The 19,874-nt window shown below is 36.5% G+C and overlaps 1 protein-coding gene across 1 annotated transcript in view; it reads left to right on the top strand.

Annotated features, from left to right (window-relative positions):
- Positions 1-19,874, top strand: part of Ctl1 (choline transporter-like protein 1) — a 159,467-nt gene that overhangs the window by 53,189 nt on the left and 86,404 nt on the right. Inside the window, exon 7 of the mRNA XM_090388702.1 lies at positions 15,383-15,472. Within this exon, the coding sequence (XP_090244828.1) occupies positions 15,383-15,472 (90 nt within the window). The remainder of the gene's footprint in view (positions 1-15,382; positions 15,473-19,874) is intronic.

Below are 19,874 nucleotides of genomic sequence, written 5' to 3'. Positions count from 1 at the left end.
TATGCACATAACTTTAGCTTATCCAATGTAAAATGATTCTAAAAAACATTGCATATTATAACCACTAGTTTCTCATTTTATCATAGTACAGTGGATTCCGGTTATTGGGCTACCGGTTAATCGGGGCAGCCATTTATTTGGGGCAAATCTTAAAAAAACAGAAACCAATCGAGAAAATAGCCAGAGTTTACTTCGCTTAATTGGGACAGCATGCTGTTTAATCGGGGTAGGAGACTGCAGCACTGGAGATTACCCTACGATTGTCTCCAATGGTACCACGTGGTTCGGTTGAAATTCTGGAGGTCACAACCATAAAACAATAAAAATAATTAGCAGTCACCTGTTTATTGGGCTTTTCTGTTAGTGAAATCTATCATAAACGGACAGTAAACTCAATCTTACTGAATTTGCGATAATACCGACAGCTGGAATTCTGTGGGTTATTATGATGAAATGTGTTTACATGAAATCTTCAATCATATAAAAAAAATTAATTTTCAGATCTTTTCTTCATTCCTATTTTTAAAGCTTTGTAACTCATTACTCCATTCTCACTTGTGCGTATCGTGTTACTTGCAATTTGTGTGTGCCGTGTTCTTTGTTATTGATTGCTTATCTTTTTACTGTTTTAAATTTTACCCACAAATGTCAGTGAACAGAAATGTCAACTAGTTCATATGTACTTATTACAGTACGTATTAATTATTCCGATTATCACGTATATTCTTCCAATTTTCACATATCATTTAATTTTTTTAATTGGTAAGGTAATAAAGGGTAAATTTGTGCTTAATATATCTTTGCTTTTATAGCCTGTGGATAATATTCCTCCTATTTTTGCTAATTAGAATCGCTGTTTAATAGAATTAAAATTCAATTCACAAATGTGATCACAATGACCGGCATTTACTGCACATCGTATAGTGAACGGTACTTTACTATGCTACCTATCAAATCACGTTACGATGGTGACTCCATCGTAATGTGATTTGATTGTACAGTGAACCAATTGTAAAGGCGGGTGGATACATTGTATTTTTAACTATTTACATGAAACTTCGGATAATTGGGGCAGCCGCTTAATCAGGCCAAAATGCACTAGTCCCGATGTGTCCCAAATAACTGAAATGGACTGTATACCAATGTTAAAATTAAAAGAAGAAAGGAGGGAAAAACAGGCAAACACCAACTGACATGGTCACATGTCAGTTGAACATGTGACCTACCATTTTTAAACTTAGCCATTTTTAACTACTTGGTACTCTCATTCCTGTTAAAATTTCTATAATATCAGATTTCTTTTGCTAAATTCCATTGTGAGATTACACATGAATGATTATGACCTAAGTTCATGTGTATTTTTTTCTCTCTCTCTCTCTCTCTCTCTCTCTCTCTCTCTCTCTCTCTCTATTTTAACATTAACAGATGATGATTAGATTGAAAACTTGCAGTTACAGTTTCCAATGCCTCCTGACTTCATGAGTTTATATCTTGACAAACCAAAGTAATATGCACATTCTTTTAGGGATTCTAATTTAATTATTTCAGTCTTTTAAATCCCTTTTAAACATCTTACTCTCTAGATTCACATTGTGGATTTGAAGGTGAGTATTGTATAAATAATAGGCTTTGCCTTTGCTAATTAATTACTAAAGGCATAATATATATACATGTTGTATATGTAAGAGTTTCCTCCAAAACTGATGTTGTGGAAAAACAAACTAAAATGAAAACATGATGGGAAAAGGTGAAAATATAAATTCTTAAGCATGTCATCCTTGGATGACTATATGATGCCAGTCTTTTTGTTAAATACTGTAAATTAACTGTGTAAGTTTTTTATCACAGTGACTGATGTAGCATTCTACATCAGTCACTGTGAGGAAGAAATTATACTAAAATTAAAATGTTGTTTCTCTCATCATATAGTGTAATGTTCTTTTGATACTCTCAGAAAACATATTAAAGACAGAAATTAACAGCACAAGGATTAATAATGTGTAGATGGGTAAGCCTTACACAGTATGTCAACACAAGATGTGATCTAAACACTCCTGGACTGGCAGCTCGGAGTATGCAGGAGAACTTTGTGCTTCTATGTACCATTGTATTTTTTTATTATGAATTAGTCTGGTGAGTTATACCATTATAGTGTTCATTGCATTATGTGATTAGTGAAATGGCAGATGTGAAGTTTTGCACGGTTTTGCTTTAAACTTGGCTACACAGCTTCAGAGACTTGTGAAATACTAAAAACAGCTTTCAATGATGACACCACTGGATGGACACAGATATTCAAATGGTTTTTGAAGTTCATACAAAGATCCATAGTGTTTAGTTTGTCTATTGTTGAGTCAGACTGGAAAAAACATGTAAAAATATGCATCCACAGAAACCAAGAATATAATAAGAATGACATGGCCAGGATGTTAGGCCGGTCACATAGAATATGCCAGTGCAAAAATCAGAAAAAAAAATCATTTGTCTGTGCGCCAAGACATGCACACAGACAAATATAAAAAAAGAAAGATCCTATTGCACATGTAATGCAGTAAGGCCACATCTTGAATTTTTATCAAAACTGAGTTACGTGTTGGGTAATAATACGGAAATTCAGTTACGATAATTGCAGTAAGGCCATATACTTATTTTTTAAAATAGCTGTTAGGGAGCATATACGTCCTTCAGTTTCTTAAGGAAATTCAGGGCCACATCTTGACTTGTGGCCCTGCTGCAACCTACAATAGTAGAAATAAGTAGAAATAATCTACAATAATTTTAAAACTTAGATTTCAATGAAATATGGTCACCAAATGTGGAACTGTAACTTAACTACATAATTTATCATGAACAATCACATTCAAATCATTGCTGTGTAAAATATGTAATTTTGGACATATGGCCCTACTGCATTACATGTGCATCAAAAAGGGTAAAAGCTTCCTTTCAAGATCATAATGGGAGATGACAGCTTGGTTTTTGGGTTTGACTTGGAAAGAAATATCCCATTGTAAGAGTCCATCTTCTCCATTGTTTGACAAAAGCAAAGGCAAGTTAGATCCCAAATGAAAAGCATGTTGGTTGTTTTTTGATAGTGAGGGAATTGTTCATCAAGAATATGTCCCTGCAGGATAAACTGTCAATAAGCAAGTACTATTGAGGATCCTTAACCTTTTCAGTGGTATGTATGTATATATAGGGTTATGGGAGTGCATATGTAGATCTGTGTTTTGAAAGTTGCTTCAGACACTAATTCTTTTAATGTACGAGTACAAATTGTACTTGTACATTAAACCGAGCTACTTGTACAAATTGTCTTAGTTTTTTTAGTATATGCTGCCATCTCTCATCTATGTTTGCAACTAATCGTAAACACAGTTTATAATAGACAATAAGTTGAAATTAAAATATTTCAATGAAAAAATCAACAAAAGTCATATTTCTATGTGCTTTTTGCTCTAATAATTTTATTCTTACTGACTTTATTGTTGGGCAATAAAGTCAGTAAATTCAGCAGTCAGGATTGGCTGCTGCACCACAATGCACTGGTGCATACTGCTTTGTTTGTGCAGCAGTTTTTGACCAAGAACAACTTAGCTGTTTTTTTTCTGCTTGCTATACTCCCTTGACCTGGTTCCCTGTGGCGTGTTGCGCAAGATGAACTTAGGCACCTCCGTAGCCAGGTGGGAAGGAGCAGCACACGCTTCTTGATTAGACCGGGGTTCAAGCCCTTCACCACCAAATATGGAGGATGCGGAAAGGTCGGGGAATGACCACCGCATATCCCGGAGAATTATGGCCTTAGTTGCTAATGCTCCTAAAAACCAAATAACAAACAAACAAACAAGATGAACTCACAGCTTAAAGGATGAAGATTTGATGTTTAAAAGGTTGAGACAAAATTGCAGGTGGCTGAATATGATCTCAAACAAGGTATCTAGGAGTGCTTCCAGCAGTGGCAGAAATGCTGGACTCAGTGTATTAAATCCAGACTTGGATGGGCATGACATCAGCTTGACTAAGGTAGGCCTGCCTGTTATGAACCATTTAGGAAATTTTGGCTTGCATCTTGTGTCATAGCAATGGCATATATTGGCGATATAGTTAAGACACCATTTTATACAAGGTTTTTGATCCATACAGAGCTGAAAATTATGTGTACCAATTAGATGACAACAAAGCAACAAAACAGTTAGTGCTAATTGAATTGAAATTCATTTGCTCTGTTTATTGTTATCTAATATGTGTACATATTTTCCAGCTCTGTAAGTGATTAATCTATATTGTGATGTTTATTCATAGTTTGATTTTAATGCTGATGATGGGTCTTTGCATCAAACTAAACATTAATGTTTGTAGTTTATTTCATGCTGTATTTTCATCTTCCTAGGATTCCTGTGTAAACTTGTTTAAAACGCATATTGGTTGTTCTTTTGTGATTTTTTTTTTTTTTTTTTGATTTGGTAGTTGTTGGCGCATCGGCTTCTGTGGCCATATTGCACCTCCCAAGGTTTTTGCAGTACTTTGATCCAAGCCCGAGGCGGGAATTGAACCCGCGACCTTTGGGTTGCCGGGCAGGTACTTTACCCACTCGGCTAGCCCGGTCGGCTTGTGATTTTTGGTTTATGCTTCAATAATGTAGCACAGAAATAACATATGCAGTGGGCCCCAACATCTGATTGTAATTCATTCCACAAAGCACATTGTGGAATGAAATCCACAATGTGCTTTGTGGAAAGGAAATCAGTGTATTATTAGTTGAAACTAATAATACACTGATTTCCTGTAATTCGTTCCCCAACAACACATAAAATAGGTATTTCTTGTATTTGCATGTTATACTTCATTTTTACATTAAAAATAAGGTTTTTTTTATAAAGATTACTTAATAAATAGTCATAAAACATCTTAAAATAAAAAAACAAACAAAAAACAGACTTGAAGTGCAGAGCTGATGAAATCAGTGGTGGCAGGACTATATCAAGCGTCATGCATTTTTTCAGTCTTTTGTTGTTACTGGCAAAGAAACTGTCCAAGTGGACTGATTAGTATTAGCAACATGACAGAAGGAAGCAAAGCTTATACAGCATCAACAAATTGTAGTTTCCTGAAGTCCAGTGTAACTCTCCGTAATTTTCTCCAACTCTTGTAGCTCCTCTGTTGTTAGCTCATACCCATGAGTGTCAGTAAGGTCCTCCACATCCTTTTCGCCAACCTCCAGACCCATTGATTTACCAAGAGTGACAATATCAGAGCACCATCATCTTCAAATCTATTAATGTTATGAATAATTAAAGGCCAGATCTTTTTCCAGGCTGAATTTAAGGTGGATTTAATTATGTTTCCAGGTGGAAACATCATTCCAAGAACTTACAATCAGCTTCACACAGTCCAGCATATTGAACTTCGACCTCCAAAAATCTTTGAGGATGAGAGCATTTTCACCAGAGGCCGCTGCAAAGCAGCTTGCGAACATTTTCGTGGTATAGATTTTCTTGAAGTTTGTAATCACTTGCTGGTTTGGTTGAAGAAGAAGAATTGTGTTGGGTGGCAAAAATTTGACTTGAACAAAGTCAAATTGTACCTGAAGAGATTGAAAAAGGTTGGGATCATGGCCTGGCGCATTATCCAGCAGGAGCAGTGCCTTCACAGGAAGTTTATTTTTCTCAAGATAACTCTTCACTGAAGGACAGAAAACTTCAAGCTCCCATTCATTGAAGACATATCCTGTAACCCAGGCCTTGTTACTGTGTAAAAACACTCCTAACATGCATTTGCCAACCTTTTGTTGTTTAAATACTATGGGGGGTATTATAGTGATACACAAGCAAAGGCTTCAGCTTAAAATCTCAAGAAGTATTGGCACCCAACAGAAGAGTGAGCCTATCTTTCATAGGCTTATGCCCAGGTAAACTAGCCTCATCCTTAGTGATGTACGTGTTCCTGAGCATTCGCTTCCAGAAGAAGCCGATTTTGTAAATGTTAAAAACCTGCTGGGCAAGATAACCCTCCTGATTAACTAACTCTTGGAATTCAATTTTAAAGGTCTCAGTTGCTTTATTATCAGCACTGGATGCCTCCCCATGCCTTTCAACACTTTTGATATTCGCCCTTTTTTTTTTTGAAGCGCTCGAACCAGCCTCTGCTGGCTTTAAAGTCTTCAAAGTGCACAGTGCTGCCACTGGTTGATGGAGCTCGAAGTTTCAGATCGTCATAGATCTGAAACAATCATACGAGTGATGTTCCGTGCGCCACACTTTAATGATAATGTTGTTGAACAATAACAAAGACTAATTGGTTGAGAACACCGTACGAGCGAGGTTCCGTGTGCCACACATCTGAAAATTTCCATGTATCATTCCAGCTATATCGGAAAGCCATCGGTATCTGCAAATATCATTGGTCCTTAAAATAAAAGATTGTATGGATGTTATATCGGTTCCTGAGAATATTGGATGTTGATGTCATCGTAAGTCGAAGCCCTACTGTGTATTATTATGCCCCTTGCTAATGCACTCACCATTTTAACAGAAAAAAAGTAATAATTTTTATTATTTCCTTAAACCTCTGTGAGACATACCTGAAAGGAACATTTGATTACGTTTTTCTGTCAGATGCTGTTCTCTTTTTCTTCAGTTATAAAATTTTAACTTTTAGATTTACTGTTGAATTGAAAATGGTGTTTTTATTGATTATAATTTACATGGTATATCTCACTTTTCATTGTTGAAATTTCTTGTGTTGTATACATTTTTTTTACTTTCCTTCTATTAGTATTAGCAACATGACGGAAGGAAGCAAAGCTTATACAGCATCAACAAAAAAAAAAAAAAAAAAAGAAACATTTGATTTCCTCATTTCTTCCAATGATTTGTCCAATCTTCCCTTAAATTTATTCAAACTACCCACCTTCACATGTCTCTCCATGTTTCTGGCTTTTCATTTGGTAAACCTATCTTAAAAAAAAAAGAAAAAAAAATCAGAGAAATATATGCAACAGGTGCATAGAATCAAACTATATGTCAATGGCACAGATTAATTATGGTTACTGGATGAGCAGTGTTTGTACACTCTAGCTAATACAAAAGAAAAAAAAACATTTTGTTTCATAATGTCTGTCAAATGCTAAAAAAAATAGCTAACTTCTTATAACTCTAGTAAATTGAACAAGTAAACAGAAAATGCAGTATCATCCTTTAGAGAAAATTTATGGGAAAGGGAAGGGTATGTAGGAGGAAAATATGAAAAAGGTATGTAGATGGTTTTTTTAATTTAGAACAAATATTTGTTCTAAATTAAAAAAAAAAATTTAAAAGTGGCATCTGTCAGATGACAAAGAGTTCAATAATATGTATGTATGGCTTACAAAGTACAGTCAGTTCTGCTGTAATGCGCATTTTCACGATGCGAATTTGCTCCAACGTCGCGTTGGAGCAAATACATTGTGCCCTAATTATATATTAGGGCACAATGTAAGTAAAACGCAATTTTCGTGCTGGCTCATGCATGATTTCATCTGGGATACAAGGACTAATAGATTAACAGTAGCCACTGGCAGAGGTGAAAGTGATTCTTGCACTGCTTCTATTGGAATGAGCAGCAGACTGGAAAACAAGATGCAGGATATTTCAAAGACTGCTGGGAGTCATTGCGGAACAAGTAAACACATGGGTTGTGTTAGGGTAGCTAAGAATAGGAAAAGGTGCATGTATACTTGCATGTACACCAATGCTAGGAGTTTGGTAAATAAATTTGATAAATTTGAGGTATTGCTCAAAACATCAAATTGTTGGGATATCAGAGACGTGGTGTCACACACATATAAGGAATGCAGAACTGGAATTTGGGGAGTACAATGTGTACAGAAAGGATAGAAAGGGAGGCGGGGTTATGCTATTAGTTAAGAAACACATAAAATCCAAGGAAGTGAAGCCAGTCGACATCGCTGGACAGTGCAGTGTCAAGTCAGTATGGTGTGACATAAGCATTGGGAGATCAAAATTGAGAGTAGGAGTGTGCTATAGGCCTAATGACTCTGATGAGTATAATAACAAACTTTACAGGAAAATAGAGTGGGCCAGTAAATCAGAGAGTCTTATAATGGGGGATTTTAATTTCCCAGATATTGACTGGAATTTGTGGGTTGATTACTCACACACTAGGAAGGGTTTTTTTGTGGATTTATTGGATGATTGTTTTCTGCATTAGCATGTTCGGGAAGCAACTAGAGAGAGTAATACTCTTGATCTGATTATCAGTAGTGATTCTTCATACATTAAGAATCTGCAGATAAAGGAACCACTAGGTGGCAGTGATCACAGTGTGCTGAAGTGGGATTTACTGAAAGAGGTAACTACCATCAGGGGTAAAGGGAAGGGTTTTTGCTTTCGTAAAGGCAACCACAGTGGTCTTAGGCAATATTAAATTCTATACAGTGGGACCAACTGATAATGTTACCAACAGCAAATTCAAAATGGGAGGCATTCAAAGAATTAATCTTGGAAGCTACTAGGCTTTACATACCAACTAAGAAATATTATTCAAGGTTTAGGCCTAAATGGATGTCAGATGAACTAATGAGACATATGGCAGAGAAGAAAAATGCATGGGATGCATATAAATTATTGGGTGACATGGAAGCCTATGATAGATATAAGCTGGTCTTGTAACCAAGTCACAAAGGAGATTAGGCAGGCAAAGGCAGATTATGAGAAATCCTTGGCAAAGGATGCAAAGAAAAACAGAAAAGAGATCTTTACCTATGTAAACTCTAGAAGGAAAGGGATGAATCAGATTGGTCCACTGGATATTGAAGGTTCAACAGTTGAGGATCCTGCTTAGGTGGCGAACAAACTAAACGAGTATTTTGCATCTACATTCACACGTGAGGAGTTATTCAGGAAGGGGAATGCCAGAGGTGAAGTAAACTCTGGCAGTGAACTAGATGATTTTGTAATAACAGAGAGTAAAGTGGAGGAGAAATTGTTGAAGATAAATACAAGAAAGGCACCTGGGGTGGATGGAATCATTCCAGTTATATTAAAGGAGGCAGCAAAGGAAGTAAGCAAACCCTTAGCCATAATTATGAGAGCTTCTTTGGACTCAGGGGAGGTACCCATAGACTGGAGATATGCAAATGTGACCCCAATTCACAAAGGAGGATCAAAGGCTGACACAAGTAATTATAGACCTGTGAGTTTAACTTATGTTCCAGGAAACTTAATGGACGCACTGGTTAAAGAAGCACTGCAGGATCATCTAGACAAGACTTCAGTTATAGCTCGGACACAGCATGGTTTGTTAAGGGAAAGACTTGCCTGATCAATTTGATTGGATACTATGATGCAGTCACAAAAGAACTGGATGCAGGGAATAACTTTGATATTATATATTTGGATCTTAGAAAGGCTTTTGATACTGTTGCACATGGAAGACTGCTGCACAAATTGGAGCAGTGTGGCATTGGGGGCAAATTGCTGCTATGGATAAAGGGATGGTTGAGGGGGAGAAGACAGAGAGTGGTAATCAATGGACACTGCTCATCGTGGACTAATGTTATTAGTGGAGTCCCTCAGGGTTCAGTGTTGGGTCCATTATTGTTTTCTGTATTTATAAATGATATTGATGATGGTATATCAAGCATAATATCCAAGTTTGCAGAGGATACAAAGGTTGGCAGGGTTGTTAAGGACACTGCTGATGCTATGCTGTTGCAACAGGATCTGGAAAGGTTGAGCAGATCGGCTGAGACGTGGCAAATGAAGTTTAACATTGACAAATGTAAAGTACTACATAAGGGAAACAGTAACCCCAGAGCAATGTATCAACTCTGTGGTACTACACTGACAGCGGTAGAGAATGAAAAGGACCTGGGGGTAATTGTGCAGGCAGATATGAAGTTCTCTGAGCAGTGCAGACGGGCTGCAAGAGTAGCTCATGGTGTCTTGTCAATGATATACAGGAATATTTCTAGCAGGGATGAGGAGGTGATTATTCCCTTGTATAAGGCAATGGTCAGGCCACACCTTGAGTACTGTATACAGGTCTGGAGACCATTTCAAGAAGGATGTAGAGCTGCTGGAACGAGTACAGAGATTGTACTCTTTTCAGATTATTCATTTACCTACAAGAATACCAGACAATCCTAACCATACAGCCAATATGCTTGATCTTTTTCTCACAAACAAACCTTCTAAGTACATGGTTGAAATGAGTGGTCCTTTAGGAACCTCAGATCACAACTTGGTGAGTGTCTCTGCTCCAATGGAGTCTTTATCGCATGGCTATTCCCAACCTCGTATTGTTTGGCCTTACAAGAATGCAAAATTGGATGACCTGCGAGATTTCTTTTCTTCTGTTCCGTGGTTGGACTACTGTTTCAAAACTTCTGATGTCAATGTTTGCTTAGATCATGTCAGTAAAATTATCCTTGTAAGAATGCAATCCTTTATTCCACTCTCCACTTTAAAATCTCGTCCTTTATCTAAACCTTGGTTTTCCAATAAATGTGCCAAGGCTGTTCAAGAGAAGAATGTTGCATATTGTAATTGGCTTGTTTCCAATTCTTCAGTTTCATTTTCTGCCTACACCAAAGCTCGCAACAGTTGTAAAGCAGTTATTAATCAGTCCAAACTAGATTTCGAACAAGCTAAGAGTAGAAAACTTGCTTCTTGCCCTAATAGTAGCCGAGCATTCTGGTCTCTTGCCAAAGCTATTGGCCGCAGCTTTTGCCCATCTCTGCTCCCACCTCTGTCAAAACCAGATGGTTCTGTTGTCACTTCAGCCAAGGATAAAGCTGACCTGCAAGCATCCCATTTTTCTTTCAACTCATGTATTAATGATCTTGGTAAAACACTTCCCATCATTCCCAACACGCTCCTTTCAATGCCTCCTGTGATCTTCTGTCAAAAGGATGTCAGAAGGATTTTGACGAATCTCGAATGCTAAGAAAGCTCCAGGTCCTGATTGTATTTCTCCACTTGTTCTCAAAACCTGTGCTCCGGAACTTATTCCTGTTCTTTGCCGCCTTTTTTCACTTTCTTATTCCAAAGATGTTTTCCTTCTGCTTGGAAATTTGCTCATATCCAGCCAGTTCCTAAAAAAGGTGACATGTCCCTCCCATCCAATTATCATCCCATTGCAATTACTTCTACTCTTTCTAAAATAATGGAGAAATCGATTAACCCTCAACTCTTAAACTACCTAGAAACCTTCTCTCTGATCAATGGTTGCCAGTATGGATTCCGTCAGTCTTGATCCACTGGTGATATTCTGACTTATGTTACCCATTTATGGACAAATTCAATGGAAAAGTTTGGTGAAACACAAGCAGTTGCTCTTGACTTCTCAAAGGCTTTTGATCATGTTTGGCATAAAGGTCTTCTAAACAAGCTTATGGTCTGCCAACTGTGTTTTGTAATTGGTTATCCAGTTTTCTCTCTGATCGCTCACTGAGGGTGATGGTAGATGGCTCTGTCTTCTAACTTCTCCACTAATGCTGGTCTCCCCAAGGTTCAGTTCTTTTCCTCTTGAATATTAATGACCTTCTTCCATTGACTGAAAATCCTATCCATAGTTTTGCCGATGATAGCACATTACATTCCACTTTCCATTTTGAAAAACCTTGCCCTGCCCAATCAGCTTTAACTTCTCGAATACCCGCTACCAATTCCTTAAATGCCAATCTCCAGGTAATTCTCCAGTGGGCAAAGACAACTTAGTTGATTTCAATCCTTCAAAAACTCAGTCTTGTCTTATATCTCGCAAAAAGGATTCTTCTGCTCCTATGCTTATCTTTGGTGACACTCCGATTTCTAGGCAAAATGATATATCTCTTTTAGGGATTACCCTGACTTTTAATCTCTCTTGGCACAAGCACATTACAAATATTGCTTCCTCTGCATCTAAAAAACGGCGCCTCCATAACCGGGTTGACAGGAGCAGCAGTGCATAGCACAGACTTCTTGATTAGACCTGGGTTCGAGTCCGTGATCACCAAATAAGGAGGATGCAGAAAGGTCAGGGAATGACCACCGCATATCCCCGGAACAATATGGCCTTAGTGCTAATGCTCCTAAAAAACCAAATAACAACAACAACAGCATCTAAAAAACTTGGTTTTCTCTTTCGCTCTTGGTGTTACTTTTCTTCCAAACAGCTGTTCACTCTGTACAAATCGCAAATCTGCTCTGCCATGGAATATTGTTCCCACATCTGGGGCAGTGCTCCCAAAACCTTTCTCAGGCTTCTAGATTCCATTCAGAAGAGGGCAGTTAGGTTAATTAATGACTCCTCTCTAACAGAGTCTCTCCACTCTCTGTCTCATAGACGTACTGTGTCTGCTGCATGCCTTTTCTACAGATACTTACATGGGCACTGTTCTTCTGAATTGGCTTCTATAATTCCCGCTCTCTCTTTCAAAACAGTCCGAACACATGCAGCCACCAGCCAACATCCATTTACTGTTCACACTGCACTAAAAATTATATTTCATTGACGAAATACTCATTTTATATTAAAATATAGTCATATGATCATTTATACAAATGCTTTTAAATGTTAGTTTAGCTAACATTTTCCCGTCTGATTTCTATTTGAATTGTCTGTTAGATGTCAGCTGACTGCTTCAAGAAAAATACTGTGACAGACTTTGCATATCTTTAGAAATGGCCTATCAAAGTTTTTTTTTTTTTTTTAATTAATAATGGGCACTCCTTTTCACTCTTGGCTGTCAAAATCATAAGATGCAATCAAGAAAGCTTACACTTTTTTTAATTTTTTTCACCTGGGTGAATATTCTTTGACACTCACAGTGCTATGAGGAATTATTAAAATGCTAAGAATCAGTTAAGCTGATCTCACATAACCAACTTTTCATCTTCCTCGTTTATTCATTCAACTGCCATTTTCTGGAACAACATTCCTTCATATGTATTTCCTGAAAATTACAGTCTACAGAAGTTCAAGTCTAATATCAACAAATATCTTCTTTCATCTTCTCAACCTCCAACCCAAGCACGGTACTAAGTACTATAGGTTCTAATATCTCTCGTTTTTTTTGACGTTTTCATAAAAAAAAAAAGTAATTTTGTATCAGTATTTTTAGAATGATGCTGTTTGAACGAAGAGATATAAAATTTGAATTTTGTTGAATAATGAACTTGATCCTCTGTCGAAATCATTATTGGACATATAATGGAAAAAAAAAAAAACTCTATCAAGAGGTTGATTAATTTTGTATAGTAAAAGACCCAAGATGGATGTGATATCATTGAGATTGATGATGCAAGGTGATGATTTTGGCCAGTTTTTAAATGAAAAATGAAGGCATATCCTGTAAAGTTGGAATATTATGTGGTAATTTCCAGGCCATCATACCTGGTATTTTAAAAATACTTTTAAAAGATTATGCTGCCTCTTTGTCCACAAGTTTTTAACCATAGATCAAATGAAAATAATCGTTGCACTTTCAAAAGAAGTATTTAAAATTTGTGATCATGATCTAGAATTTCTACAAACATTAGTGAGAGGAGATGGAAACAATATTAGCTTTACAACACACCGACAAAATGTCAATCCTGTGAATGCAAGTCTTCCAGGAAGGGAAAAAAAATTTGGATTATTTTTACTCTCTAAGTAACCACCTCTATACCACGTGAATTTTTTAAGTGTTAGTTGATCTAGCCTATTGACTAAATGTACTGTACAATTAGGTAACATTTTGAGAAATTTTCCAGAACCCATCATCAGACCATACTTGGCTGTAGTGTTAACAGCCTCCTGCTTGCCAAGTGCCTAAGCATTCCTACATTCAGTGAATGCCTAACTCTCTTACATTGAGTGAGACTGAATTTAGGAGACTTAGGCATTTAGCAAGCCAGGAGGCTGTTAACAGAACAGCGAAGTATGGTCTGATGATGGGTTTTGGCATGCTTCCCAAAACATTACCTAATTATATAGTACATTTAGTCAGTAGCCTAAATAAACTAACTTAAAAAGTTTGCGTGGTATAAGAATGGTTATTTAGAGAGAAAATTTTCATGGAAAATCACCACTTAATGTCCTTTCCTAATTATATTAAATTTGGATTATGTCAAGACTGTACAAGCATAATTCATTACGAATCTATTCCAGGGAGTTATACTGTTAATAAGACTATGAACTTTTAAATCATTAAGTGCTTGAGAGATGTAATTAGAAGGAAGAGGCCTGATCTGTGGTCAAAGAAAAATTGGAAATAATTCACAACACGACTCCTGCTCATTGCACGACAATAATTTTTAAATACCTTTCGAAACACCCTGTAATTGTCTTATATTTTCCTTATTCACATGATCTTGCATCATGTGATTTTTATTTTTTCCCAAATTAAAGAATCCATTAAAGAGATGATGATTATGTGGTGAAGCAGAAGGTAGGACAGTCAGATAACTGTCCTACCTTCTGGGAACTTTCAAATGTTTTTTGCAATTTATATAACCAAGAGAAAAATATGTAAGTAATCAATTATTTTGAGAAAGTATATTTGTAATTATCTGTAAATATTATATTTTTTAAATAAAAATTCAGTACTGGAAAGATTTAGTAAATTTCTTTCACACTGGCGATAAAAAAATTATATGCACAATAGTGTTGGTAGCTAAGAGGTTCAGCTGTAGCCCATAATTCCATCTAAGTTTAATATCCTCCTTCCCTTCTACAAGATGTGATTATTTTGAAAGCATTGTTCATCATGAATTTGTACTAAAGGTCAAACTCAGAAATAGCACTGCTACAACTGAAAACTTGCTTTGTTGAAATTTGTTAACTTGCACATTTTTCTTGTTAGTGCTCCAGGCGCCTCCGTAGCCAGGTGGGAAGGAGCAGCAGTGCGTAGCACACGCTTCTTGATTAGACTCGGGGTTCGAGCCTGTCACCACCAAATACGGAGGATGCGGAAAGGTCAGGGAATGACCACCGCATATCCCGGAGCAATATGGCCTTAGTTGCTAATGCTCCTAAAAACCAAATAACAAACAGTTAGTGCTCCACACTTACTACTATTACTGTTCGGACTTTCAGTGAAACATACTGGACTTGATCATTCCTTCATCTTACCATCTTACCTTATGTATATATTTTTTGTTTCCTAAAATAAAATGTCAATGAAATGATGTAATATTAAGAATTCTCAAACAAATTTATTGAGAGAATAACAAAAGCTGAGTATGGTTCATAAGCTTAGTAGCAGAAGAAAATACCATTCAAGTCACTCTAATTTTATAACTTTCCTTGATACACGGTCCTGAAATTTAATTTATCTTACTTTTATACATTTTTTTCCTTCTCTGATGGTATTAAAAGTGAGATGTGCTCTATAGAAAAGTATTTCTTATTTTTATAGTGATGTCCTTTATCGTGGTGTTGGTAATCCATCTTGTGCCGTTAACTGCAGTAAAACTCATACTGACTGGTGCAGTAATTTTACCAAGTAGTAAGTATTCACACTTATAAATGAAGGTTTAAATCTGATGCTTCATTGTTATAATGTATTCATACATTTCTGATTGCATGCCTTGTTACTAAATAAATTGAGGAATTTTTTCTTTTATACTAATTTTGCTAATTAGTACAAAAGAAAAGTGTACAAAAGATAGTAGTGGCAGTAATTCAAGAAAGCAAGCTAATACAGCATCAGCAAAAAAAAAAAAACGATGCCCAAAATTTCACCTATTCATTTCCTCCAATAGTTTGTCTAGTTCTTCCTTGAATTTTTTTAAGCTAACTTCCACAACAGATCGAAATTTGTTCCACCAATCAGCTACCTGCAGACTAAAGGCAAGTTTCCGCACATCTATTCTGCAACCATCCTTCCTTAATTTGAATTTGTGGCCCCACATTTGTGTAGTCTGAGCAAGAGGAAGAATCCAATTAGCTTGTTTGTTGTTTGTTTATTTGGTTTTTAGGAGCATTAGCAACTAAGGCCATATTGCTCCAGATATGCGGTGGTCATTCCCTGACCTTTCCGCATCCTCCGTATTTGGTGGTGACGGGCTTGAACCCCGGTCTAATCAAGAAGCGTGTGCTATGCACTGCTGCTCCTTCCCACCTGGCTACGGAGGCGCCTAATCCAATTAGCATTGAGCTTGCTCAATCCATTCAAAGCCTTATACACCTCAATCAGATAACCTTGCAGGTGCTGGTCTCTAGATGCTGCAATTTGCAGAACTGAAGCCTTTCTTCATAAGAGTACCCTTTTGTTCCCCTCACTGATCTCATTGCCCTTCTCTGTACTCATTCCAGCAGCCTCTACATCCTTCCTAAAATGAGGCCTCTAGACCTCTATACAGTACTCAAGATGTGGCCTGACCATTGCCTTATACAATGGGATAATCACATCCTTATCCCTGCTAGCAAAATTCCTGCATACGGTTGACAAAACCCCATGAGCCGTTCTTTTTTTTTTTTTTTTTTTTTATGAAAATCCCAAACACGAAAGGTATCAAAACCTATAGTACTTAGTACCGTGCATGGGTTAAAGGAGAAGTATGGGGGGAGGGGGATGCCGGAAACTTTGCTCTAGAGACTAAACATGGGTTTCACCACTTCAGGCCTCCAATAAGCAAAGTGGTGGTATTTCACCGGTTGATGGAAGTCACCTACCACCGGCAGCCCCTCTGCATTGCCCAGAGAACTTCATATCTGACTGCACAATTACTCCTAGATCTTTTTCATTCTCCACTACCCTGAGTGTAGGACCCACAGTTGGTACATTTCTCTGGGTTACTGCTACCCATATGCAGTACTTTGCATTTGTCAATGTTAAACTTCAGTTGCCACTTCTCTGCCCATCTGCTCAACTTTTCTAGATCCTGTTGCAGTAGCATACTGTCATTAACCACCCTAACATCCTTTGTATCATCTGCAAACTTGGACATTAAGGGCGATATGCCTTCATCAATATCATTGATAAATATACAAAGCAACAATGGGTCCAACAATGAAGCCTGGGGTACTCCACTAATAACATTAGTCCATGAAGAGCAGTGTCCAGTGATAACTGATTTCTTTGTCTTCTCCCATTCAACCATCCCTTTATACAGAGCAGTAATTTGCCTTTAATGCCACACTGCTTCAATTTGTATAGCATTCTTTTATGTGCAACAGTATCAAAAGCTTTCCTGAAATCCAATTATATAATATCAAAATTATTTTTTGCATCAGGTTCCTTTGTGACCACATCGTAGTATCCACTCAGATTGGTCAGACAAGATTTCCCCTTAACAAACCCATGTTGTGTCTGAAGTATAATTACAGCCTTGTCTAGATGATCCTGCATTACTTCTTTAACCAGTGATTCCATTTTCCCTGATACAAAAGTTAATCTAACAGGTCTGTAATTACTTGTGTTACCCTTTGATCCCCTTTATGAATTGCAGATGTATGACATATCTCTGGTCTGCAGGACCTACCCTGAATCCAAGGGTGTTCTCATAATTATGGCTAAGGGTTTGCTTACTTCTTTCGTCCCCTCCTTTAATATAATTGGATAGATCCCACCCAACACAGGTGCTTTTCTTTTGTTTAACTTCAACAATTTCTCTTCAACTTTCCTCTCATTTATTACTAAATCATTTAGCTCTGTGGTAGAGTTTGATAAACTTCTGGCATCCGCTACACTGAAGAATTCCTCATATGTGAATGTAGATGCAAAATAGCCCATCAGTTTGTCAGCAACCTGAGAAGGATCAACAACACTCGAACCATTGATATCAAGTGGACCAATCAAATTCATCCTGTTATTTTTAGTGTTTACATAAATAAAGAAGTCTTTGCTGTTTTTCTTTACATCCTTTGCCAATGATTCTTGTAATCTCCCTTAGTTTGCCTAACCTCCTTTGTGACTTGATTTCAGACTAGCTTATGCATCCCATGCATTTTTATTCTCTGTCACGAGTCTCATTAGTTCATCTGTCATCCATAGGCATCTGTGTTGACTGATAATTTATATACACCCCATGCATTTTTCTTCTCTGTCACGAGTCTCGTTAGTTCATCTGACATCCATTTAGGCCTATACCATGAAGAGTATTTCTTAGTTGATATGAAAAAGCCTAGTAGCTTCTATGATTAATTCCTTGAATGCTTCCCATTTATGATTTGCTGATGGTAACATTATCAGTTGGCCCCACTGTACAGAATTTAAAAACTGTCTGAGACCACTGTAGTCACCTTTACAAAAGCAAAAACCCTTCCTTTTACTCATGATGGTAGTTACATCTTTAAGTAAATCTCAGATGAATACATTGTAATCCCTGCCATCTAGTGATTCTTTTATCTGTCAAACATATAACATTTTGGTTGCAAAATGAATGGAAGATGTTGGTGAAGGGAAAAGGGTGCATGATATGTCTTTTAATACTTCATTAAAGTTAATTGGAAAAATGCAGGTTCCTAAACCATGGTTACTTTGCAAGCACATTATTAGGCCTGAAGAGGTTTCAGTAGAATACTAAAACATTGCCAAAATGTCATGTGTTAAATATGTACAGGCACTCCTCTACTTACATACAAACAACTTGTACAACTCGCAAATACATACAAAGCTGTTGCTGTGTTTGGTTTATAAGAATCAATTTTGAATGCCTTCATGATATTTTTCTAAAGCAGATTTCTGGAGGTCACTACCATAAAACAATAAAAACAATTAGCAGTTTCCGGTTTATTGGGCTTTTCTGTTAGTACAGTCTATTAAAAATGGGTAGTAAACTTGATCTTATTGCATTTGCGATGATGCTGATAGCTGGAATTCTGTGGAATTTTACATTATTATGGTAAAATGTGCTTCCCTTCACTGAAATCTTCATCTAACAAAAAACAAATAAATTTTCATCTCATATAAAAAACAAATAAATTTTCAGAATCTTCCCTTCATTCCTATTTTTTGAGCTTGTAAAATTATTACTCTGTATCTCACTTGTGTGTATCGTGTTAGTTGCAATTTGTGTACTTGGTGTTATTGATTGCTTATTTTCTTACTGTTTTAAATTTTACGACCAAAAAAAAAAAAAAATGTCAGTGAACAGAAATATCAATTAGTTACACTATTAATTAAGCTATATACATGAGCATAAATTTATTTTTATTTTGCCAACCTGTGGAAAATATTCTTCTGATTTTCACGCATCATTTAATTTTGTTAATTGGAGGAAGGTAAGTGTAAATTTGTGCTCTATATCTTTACTTTTATAGCCTGTGGATAATGTTTCTCCTATTTTCGCTTATTAGAATAGCCATTTAATACATTTAAAATTCAATTTGTAAATGTGATCACAATGACCGGCACTTGCTATATATCGTATAGTGAATGATATTTTATTTTGGAGAGTCCATTGTAAAGTGATTTGTTCATAGATTAAATTAAATTATGTGTCGTATTTAGCTTAAATTAACTTTGAATAAATACTGTAGTCTACATTATTATTCATTGTATGTTTTTTCAGCCTCATTTAACTCGGTTAAAAATCGTAAAATGCTGTACATGATGAAGTTTGTTGGGGGTTATAATATCAGTGCATTGTACTGTACTGTACATGCATTTTGTACCTACAAGACCGAAGTTGGACTTATGTACAAAACAGACTTACATACATGAAAAAAAACTGATTAAGTACGTAAGTTGAGGAGTGCTTGTATTGAGATGGGACATTTCAATAAATAAGTTTTACAACCTCACACATAGTAAGAGAGTGTAATTTTTCAATGAACCTTAATGGAAATTGCATTTTTATGTTGATTAAATTACTTTATTGGTTCAGTGAATATTGAGAATTGTTTAAAAATATATATTTCAAATCTGTTGCATGAATGGCTTAAGGTGGTTTGTTAACAATAAG

Source organism: Mastigoproctus giganteus, chromosome 14 (assembly GCF_048544385.1).
Source record: "Mastigoproctus giganteus isolate SK-2022 chromosome 14, ASM4854438v1, whole genome shotgun sequence".
NCBI classification, from domain to species: Eukaryota; Metazoa; Arthropoda; class Arachnida; order Uropygi; family Thelyphonidae; genus Mastigoproctus; species Mastigoproctus giganteus.
Note: the sequence above shows the minus strand (reverse complement) of the source record. Positions and strands in the feature narration are given on the sequence as shown.